The sequence below is a fragment of the Varroa jacobsoni genome, unplaced genomic scaffold (assembly GCF_002532875.2).
Source record: "Varroa jacobsoni isolate VJ856 unplaced genomic scaffold, vjacob_1.0 contig02452, whole genome shotgun sequence".
In the NCBI taxonomy this organism is placed as follows: Eukaryota; Metazoa; Arthropoda; class Arachnida; order Mesostigmata; family Varroidae; genus Varroa; species Varroa jacobsoni.
The window spans coordinates 38,129-47,889 of NW_019214818.1; the positions used below are offsets into that span (position 1 = coordinate 38,129).

General features: G+C 38.9%; 1 protein-coding gene across 1 annotated transcript; it reads right to left on the minus strand.

Annotated features, from left to right (window-relative positions):
• Positions 1-6,683: 6,683 nt before the first annotated feature.
• LOC111272505 (phosphatidylglycerophosphatase and protein-tyrosine phosphatase 1) lies at positions 6,684-9,453 on the minus strand. Its single transcript, XM_022854000.1, has 5 exons — positions 9,332-9,453; positions 8,459-8,699; positions 8,032-8,148; positions 7,375-7,452; positions 6,684-6,734 (listed from the first exon to the last, which is right to left on the minus strand). The coding sequence occupies exons 1-5, from the start codon at positions 9,451-9,453 to the stop codon at positions 6,684-6,686; spliced, it is 609 nt and encodes a 202-aa protein (XP_022709735.1).
• Positions 9,454-9,761: the final 308 nt, after the last annotated feature.

Below are 9,761 nucleotides of genomic sequence, written 5' to 3' on the forward strand. Positions count from 1 at the left end.
AGTACCGTAAATGCTACTGTTGGGAAAAGCCGCAGTGTTCGTCGCTGTAAAGTAGATCTTGAATGTCATTTGACCGCTGACTGGTTTACCTGTTAGGATATCCACTTATAAAATCCTACTTTATCAGCCGTTTAATTCCTTAACAGAAAGTTTCGTCTTTCGCGTTGTTGGGCTTAGTGGTACAATTTAGGTGGGCTCATATTGTTGAACGGTTTCTATTAAGATATTCCCTTTTGTACCGCTCAATTTGTGTCTATTATACCCATATTATTTGGATGTGCGAACGTAAACAAAAATGACGCTAATAGCGTGTGCTGCCCTACACGTGTATGCCTATTGAAATAGAGTGCACGAGCAAAAAATAAATTTATGGTACCATCAGTTTTGTCATCCAGTCGAAAAGATTTTTTACGTAACAAAACCAGGCTCACAACCGAGGGCCACTGCTGTCCTAATTACTACAACAGGATATTTTGAAAATCACACCGTCATGAAACCCACTATTATTCGAAGAGCTGAAGCCATTGAAAACTCCGGACCATTATTTTCTTGTGCGATAAGCGGTCAATCATGTCAGAAGAAGAGTTTTTCAATTCCCTTTATAATAAGGTGCCTCCTGACTATAAACTTGCGCTCTTCACTTCAAAAATGAAAAAAAAAGAACAGTTTATTAAAATGAACATATAAAAATCGCAAATCCTTATCTTTCGATCAATCATCTTCAGATAGCATTCAACCATTTGAGATACACTTGTACTAGTGTCGCAGTGAGTTTATCTCTGCGAGTTCGTATATCTACATAAGCCATTTAGAACGTAACTAAAAAATATTGTGACGCAATTACCAAGGCCAAGATTGCCCGTGGACGACATCGAACGTCGCCCTAATATTTTTTCAATTTCGAAAATCTTTCAATAAAACTAAACGGTCAGATAAGGATAATAATAATAATAATTTGCTGGTCGAAATGAAAGATAGCACGACGATGATGAAATTAAGCATCGTCAACAACTAATGAAAACTCTACAGGCCGATAGTATCAGGGAAAATTTTTTATTAGAATATCGACATAAAGTTTAAAATCTTTATTCTCGCTTATGTCTTCGATAATTCCGTAACACCAGGGACTATAACGGAGAATGAGATCACAAAGGGGCTTTTTATGAGTAGCTCATTGTTCTATGGATGCAATAACGTGAAAGGAACAATCGCAATAGTTGGTAGATACGAATGTCATAGAGTTTAGAGAAATCGTTTCCGAACGTGACACATTAGCTGTGTGTTATAGGTGTCTTCCGCGCTAACTGCAGGTGTAAATATTCTTGTCATTATCTATTGAAGCCAGCGACGGGCCCATCACAGAAAGAGAGTGAGATTGATTCTCGCATAAATATATATATGGATTGTATATGAATCATTAGTGAAAAAGCTACCTATATTATTAGTTATTGCTAGAAACGACGAAGATGTTGTATTCTCCCGTCCAATACCCAGGCCATATTCAGCCAACGGTCGACGCCCTACCACAAGGGGCATGTTTGGTAGAGGCAATGCCATTACTAAATCTGGATGGATCAGTGTGTGTCGAACACGACGGGCGGAGGTGGTATATCCTTTACGGAGAACCAGCGACTTGTGATGGGAAGCAAATGTACGGACCGAGCGGGTATCCCTTATATGTAAAGCGTATGAATATAGACCAGCCCGAGGCTAAAGTGATGCTTTTCCAACCAGGACTATCTACACAAAACTCGCAGCAGATACAGTACGTGCACCCGACGGAGCATACCCAGTACGTGCGTCCGGCGGAGCATACCCAGTACGTGCGTCCGGCGGAGCATACCCAGTACGTGCGTCCGGCGGAGCATACCCAGTACGTGCGTCCGGCGGAGCATACACAATACGTGCTTTCAACGGAGCACGCACTGTACGTGCGTCCGACAGAGCAAACACAGGGGCAGTGCACATACCAGACACAGGAACAATACCGTCTCCGGAATGAACTGCAGTGCGATCCCCGATATGATCTGCAGAGCGGTGCCGTGGATTATCCACAATATTTTTCCCGGATAGCACCGGAAGCGTTCGGAGGCTACGGCAAGCCTAGTTTAAGCCAGACTGGTTATCTTCAGCGAAGTAGTTACCAACAAGTTTCGCGAGGGTTTCTCGAGACGCAAAAGAGAGCTTACCTTGAACTTGCTAGACAACTGCTGCCAATTGACAAGGCGCAGGCTGAAGACCAGGCGCGTGCTGAGGAGCAGACACAGACTGACACGGATAAACCAGTTCAAGATGAATCAGCTGATGATGAGTTAGTTGAAAATCAAACGAGCGATTCACCCGGGCCGCCGATGATGATTCGGAACTCGCGTTAGACTGGCGGTGATCGCGGACAACCTGAAGATTGCCGGGGTTGAATGATCGACGAAATATAAGCGTCAACGGATACTGGATGGAACGTGAGAAATTATCGTTGAGTACGATACACATTCGAAATTTTCTCGGAGAAACGCTCCTGAGCAAAGTAGGCTCTTGCGGACGGTTTAATGGCAATTGTATCAATAAATGTTGACCTGTCATTATAACGTAGAAGTGTATTATCCTGTTCTTATGCTTACTGACGGGCAAGCTGCCAAATGTTAATCAACATTTGCTCTGTTGCTGGATAATGCTGAATTGAGCTGGCTGAATAATGACGATTCAGTATCAAGTAAGCGTTGAAAGCTGTGGTCGCCCGTAAACTGTACGCAATTCGACGCCAGAAGCTTATAACTACGATAAATCTCGTTCAACGTTCCCCATCTAAAAGAGAAATGTTGCTTTGATGTGGCCATGCATCTGGTCAATTGTTGGCCTGTTAACCCTTCGGTTCCAAATTTTTTCGTATCAATAATTAGCCATGATAGAAAACAACAAATTAAATCACTGCTATTCCATCACGTTAGCAAGTTAAACTTTCTCTTAATGTGCACGTCTTCTGTTTGTCAATCATGTAATGTGGCCGGATGTCGTCAAAAATACGGTGTTTATCAAATAATCATGGCAGCTATGAAATAGCAGCAGCCCTTGCAATTAGTCATAAAATCTGCAGCGCAAGGGGCGGAACTCAACCATTCATGTAGAATGTCAATACGTTTTGATTAGAGTTTTGAAACTATGCGACATGTTAACATGCATTTACAAGTAACACGTCTGAAACTGCAATAGCTTCTTTGTTTCATAGCATCGATGGAACGCTTCATCGAGCATAAACAAGCTCCAGTGAAAGCACCAGCGTGTTACATATGAAAATAGGATTTCTTCTTCATTATAATAATTTTAGGTTATTCAAGTAACAATTATAGAATTTGCGTGGAAGCATAGGAAACAAATAGCAAATACACACATGCTCTGAAGAAGAAGCGTAGTTTATCGCCAGCAAAACTTATGAGATGGCTCTCTAGAAAACGGTGCTAAGAAATAAATGTATAAAGTTTCTATAATTTATTCGTCATTTTGGCTTAATCATCAGCGACAAATGAAAACCTTAACTTTATTTTAGAAATGTATATTTTATTTATCGTGTACCTCCTACAGTCCGTAGTTAACAATTCTTTAATAATCTTCACCTATGACTATAATACACAACTAGTACTCCTTTGCTGTTTTTCGTTTTTTGTTTACTTTATTTGTTGAAATAATCACGCGAGATCATCGGTGCGCTTTCGCGTCTTTTATTTGGTCTGGTTGTTCACCTATTGTTTTTATTTCTCACGCTAATTTCACGCATTCGCAAGGAACACAAATTGTTATTCATTATGGGTACGGTGTTGTATCGAAAAGGAATCGAGGCAGGGAAGTTCGGGCAATATTGCCAACAAATAATAATATGAGTAAATAACAATAACAATGATAAAAATGATTGAAAGAAAAAGACATCAACTCATCATCCCTTGTTGTCACACATGTCTTTCAGTAGATTCAGTTCTATACTAGTTCAACTTGGTTCACTATACATTTTTTTTCCGTACACAAGCTCTAATGGCGTCAACCGCCATATATCACTGTGGCTCAAAACATCCGATACTTGTTGAGGTGTACTTTGCTCATCAGTGTCGCAGTGTGTGCAGACCGTGAAAAGAAGGAAAAACCGCAAAAACTCGGATTCATTATTGTTCGTTTTTTGTTGTGCTCAGTTATTCGACCCTGATTACCAGGCGTCTACGATATCATCATTTGATAGGACGCGATATTAGGTAAACGGGCAGAATCCTCAGGCTTTCTTGGGAACGCACGGAACAAAAATCTGGTATGGTGAAATTGAGATCTTATTAATTCTACTGTAAAGCATGGTACCATGCAAAAGCGAATATGACAATCGTCAATGTTTTTTTTTCGTTTTAGACGTTATGGTATCATGAGCGATAAACACCTAGATTTTTCCGTGTCATACTGACGCAGGATCGCGGTTGCAAGTCGATCTGTAGATCTGTCATCATCACAAAAGATATCGAACAAGCAGAGCGGGTCTTTTTCGTGTGGCTTACACAGCGTGCCTTTCACCCTATGATAAACCAGATTCTTGCCATCAATTGCAATGAGAAATTTACTATCTTATTTGTGTGATACTTGTAGTTAATTATCTGTTATTGCTGCAATGTAAGTTTAGGGCGTCCTCTACACGCATTTTTTATTTTGTATCAGTGTTTCCCTTCTGTGGCTAACTGTTTGTTGTCATTCTACCACGAATTCCCTTTGAAGACAAGGGGGAACAGTGTAACGTTTTTTTTGGATGACTTCCATAAACATCGACAAAAATTGCTAGTGCCTACCTTAGCTCGTAGATGACTGGTAAGTTATGATTCAAGATATCCGTGGCTATGGCAACTTTCAGAGAGATTTTCGTAACGATTTTTAGACGTAACAACATCCTAATGATCTATAAAATGAGAAACAATTTTGGTATGACGAAGCTAAACAAAGGTCGTGTGCCCCAGCCCTCCTACTGATAAATACACGCTGAAAGCCATCATTTTTATCACAATCGAATATTAATAATCACATTTTTTGTGGTAAGAAAAGTTGAAGAAATAGCGCCCAATACAGCTAAATTATAACTAAATCTATCCGTTCTGTCGTTAGGTCCTATTAGAGGAACGCTTCCTCGTGCGTAATTTAGATAGATACGGAATGTTTTCGTCTATTAAATATTTTCCTTCGTTAGGCTGCATGGTTCTTTTTCGTTTAAAGAAGTCGTGCATTTTTCATAAATATTTAATGGCACTTCGCTTCTTTGTCAGGACAAGGCGAGACATCAATACTCCGTAACATTACCCCTCACATCTAACAACATCAACGTGTGCTCGTTCATTGATCCGTTGGAGCATCGAGCAGCAACGACAATTGTCGCTGTCTATATTAGTAGATTGATTGCACCGCCGTAAACGGCCAGTGCAACCATTGACTAACGCAAAAAAATCGTCGTAGGTAGCTAACCTTCACACAACAATGCGGCTTGCTAAAGGTACTCAATGTCTCCTACATATCATACGTACACTGCATATATTAACAATATGCGCACTTTATACAAATGTAATGTCGATTAATGATAGCATTGATACAGCCCGTTTGATCGGAGTCCCATCACAGGAGAACAGAGAACTTGTTTTTATTTTTCACGTTAATCATATATATGTGTATATGTCAACGATTGCACTGACAACAACGTTTAAAAATCCGCCCTAATACAGAGGGCTACAGATATATTAAATCGTAATGATTATTATTGTGTTATACTATGATCTAACCGTACCGTAATAGTAGTAAGAAATGAATCATTCACCTTGAATTTACATAGGACGATGTATTTTAAAACTGAAATGTGGTGAAAGATCGTGAGAGGCTGGTGTCCACCCGGCGATTTGCAGGATACGCTTGTGTATATAGCAGTTATATTAAAAGCTCTCCTATCAAATAAGCGTATGTTTACCATCTGTCTGAACGCTAGGAAAGCTCTTACCATTGGTTGGCCGGGCACATGCAAGCGAACCACGTACATTCTCAATTCAACTGTCATTAGTAGTGTACTATAATATATTATTGTCATTAGTATGTACAACAATCGCTTTTTCATTTACACATCTTCAAAGCAATAGTTGAAGCGGTTCTTTAGAATGTTTTTTTGTAAAAGTGATACATCTATATATGTGTATTGGGTTTGTTATAAAAGTGTCGCTAGATCTCAGTTATCCTTTAAACTTTTTTCTCAGGATATCCTTCCCAAGTGTCAACGTGTTTCATTACGGACACCCGTTTGTCTCATGCATGATATGTCTACACCTATAACTGTAAACAGCGGTTGCAATAATTGCTATCAACCTGTCAATTTTGAGGCAGTCAGTGAAGCACGACCTGCGGACTGATTCCCATCGCCGTGTGCTTACGTTTCACACGTTCATTATTGAGCGTCGACAGAAAAAGCTCTTGGGAACTTCTGATTCTGCTTTTGTCCCACCTTTGCATTTCATCGTCTTCGCATACATACTCATTCTATTGTTTATAACGAAATGTGCTTATTCGTGCTTTTCGTTGAGCCTTATTTAGTACTGTTATAGCAAAAAAATGACGATCATATTCCTAAAATTTGTTTTTCACTGTTATCTCTTCTTTAATAACCAGCAAACACTAAGTATCTCAGCTATTTTTCACGCCATCGGCCTTGGCGTTTTTTCGAGTGCCCAATAGTCGACGCCATCCTGTAGAAACAAGAAGCACAGGTATCTCGTTAAAGAATGCAATCCCATATTATATGCGGTGAATTTGTATCCTGTATGGCTTAGTGGTAGACGGTCACCACCAGCATACAAATTATGGTACTATTTTATTTTTATTTATTTATTTTTAATTAGGCACGAAATGTTTTACTCGCCTGATGTTTACTTAGTGTTATTACCGTACTGTTGAAAATATTCATTTTTTTGCAATACCACACTCACGTGCATTATTCGCATAAGGATACACGACAAAGTTAGTAAAGAAAACCCTTTACTAACTAGTGAGCGAAAATGGCTTTTCTAATAGGAGTTCTATAATAACAATGCAGCACGTTTTTTTTATAGATCATATATCTAAGCTAGCCTTACGTTTTAGAAGAAAATAATCTAGGATGAATTTTAATTAGTTTTTCAAGCTTGTCATAAATAGCACATGACAGGTAGTATTTTCTTTGCACAAAGAAAATAGTTGTTCCTTTATTTGATTGTTCTTAATACATCCACACACCCACTGCTCGGAAATGTACACAATTTATGTAAACAGAGGAAATTACTTGTTATTTACTATATGTATTATATGCACAACACGTGAACAGTTTGAATCCATTCGTATCACACAAACCTGCGGCGCACCCTCCTTGTCTACTAATGGCCTCACGTGATTACTGTAGTGGGTTCGAAGAGCGTCCCACTGGGCCGTCTGTAAGTAGAAGTTTACGAATTAGCGACAGAGAGAATCAGCGTAGAATTATTTAAAAGTGCCATGCAAAAGGAGTTTCAGAGGGAAAAAGTTAACGGTGATGTTAACACACTATTATAGGCTTTAAATTAACGAGGAATAGAATTAATTGAAGACTCAAAAAAGAAGACTAATTTTTCTTATTATTAGATAGCAGCAACTAAAAACTATTAGGGATTTATACCCCGTGACGACCTGTTGACTCTTACTAATACAATATTATCTTGATCGTTTAGCTTTGATAAGAACTTCTATAAGTTCAGAAGTAACCCATATAGTGCTCTCCTCTTCTTCTTTGTTCAAATAGGTATTCGGAAATATCCCATTGGTATAGCATCAGGGATTTAAAGGACTAAACACCTGTGGTGATTCTCTAGGAAATTTCTAAGTGACTCAGTAGTATCTATCAATTTTCGACAAAATAACAACGTATTTTGTAATGAATCTTACTGTCACTACATTCACCCAAAAACACTTCGATTTTAGTTGGACAACAGTTTTGTGTTTTTGGCATAGATTCAAGCTGCCAGAGTATCATACCTGTAGCAGAATATGCTCTCGCTTTCCGCGCATTAAATCAACGCATTGTTCCGGCGTCATTCGATATCGCCTCATGAGGTAGCACCCCACCAGCGTTGCACTGCGAGTACGTCCAGCCTAAAATCAACAGCGACCAACAAAATCACATTTGCACATTAACTTGTCTATGGAATCCGACGTCGGCATAAAACGTAGCACATTAATCTCATATTGTTTCAATCTAGAAACTAAGCATACCGGCGACCAGAAATGCTCGAGATGCATTCTTACTAAATTATTCTTTTCCAACAAAAGGACTGATTTTTATGTAAATTAACGCTCAACGATATATTCGTTTCGCCCCATTGGAGACATATGATTTAAAAAGCACGTCGGCCACTGCGCAGTTTGAACTTTAATTATGTTTACGATTCAGCGTTAAACATACCTTACAGTGAACATAGACAGAATGACCTGCCTGATAAAGTTTGTAAATAAACTCAACACCCTTCCTGAGCTTGTCCTCGGACGGCGCTTCAAAAATATCCGTTGTGGACAGTTGAAGAAACTCGCAACCTTTCTGATTCCATTCTTCTGAAGTAGGGACCCAAAACATCAGCTCAAAGTCCTCGTTCATCGACACAACGCCCCGAACATTCTCCTCAGTTACAAGCTGGTCTGCAACACCCCTGTGTATATTCGAGCAGAGAATTACAGAAGGAAATTCGAAAATATAAAAATAAAAAAAAATTAAAAATAGAATCGAAATTTAAAAGAAGTGCATGTTAATAGTGACTATATTGTAACATATATAGCGATATGAAGATTGATACACTGGCAAAAGTGGGTAACATCATATATGTGTAACATAACAACTAGCCCGATGTACGATGAGTTGCGAAGTTCTTAGTTTGGGAAATTTCGTTTTTAAATCAGCGACGAATTAGAATTGTGTTAAGTAAATTGTCTTAATCATCTGACAAGATTAACAAATCACTCCGTTGTACAATTGATCGAAGCAAACAAATTGACCGCAGTGCTCTCTACGCTACAGTAACTGTCTATTCGAATCCCAAGTCAACACTGCCTTTTTAGAACGTAGCTTTTTAATGCACTTTTTTTAATAAACTTGCAAAACTAAATAAAGTTAAACGCTACTGGAACTAGCTACGAACAATCTGTTACTAAAGCGAGTTTGTCTCCGAACGTATGCGCGGCTTTTTTAACCAATATAAAGCTACATGTTTATTAAACATATGACACGACATGTTTGACGGTTGAACTGATAAACTTGCTAGCTGATCATGTGCTTTTTACTCACCTGAACGGCAACGCGCCCAAAATCACTGTTTCGTCGATTCTATCGAACCATCGTCGGGAGCTCATCTTCTCCATGAAGATGTTGTACACTAACGAAGGGTAAAAAGTGATTCGGGAAAACATGATCCCGATCTACACCAATTCGATAGATCGAACAGTTGATAGCTATAGTTCCTTAACCCAAAACCTTCGATCCGACGTACACGAAGCTGTCTTTTCCGGTTACTTAATTCGAGTGTTTCTGGAAACACTTTACTGAAACGAAGGATTTAGCATACATAAATTGTATTGGTTTTGTTTAGCATTGGAAGCATAATGTGATAATGACTGCTCACTCATAATTTCACTGGAAAATTTGTAGCGTACATTGATGTACTGCAAGATACGAACAAAGAAGTTTTTACTAAAACGGGAACAATCTGCGTATTATT

Coding starts and splice junctions, on each gene's coding strand:
- LOC111272505 (XM_022854000.1), bottom strand. CDS start 9,453: ATGTTTTCCCGAATCACTTTTTACCCTTCGTTAGTGTACAACATCTTC. Junction 8,149..8,458: donor CTGTCTATGTTCACTGTAAG/GTATGTTTAACG, acceptor TGTTGATTTTAG/GCTGGACGTACTCGCAGTGC. Junction 7,453..8,031: donor GAGAGCATATTCTGCTACAG/GTATGATACTCT, acceptor TTCTACTTACAG/ACGGCCCAGTGGGACGCTCT.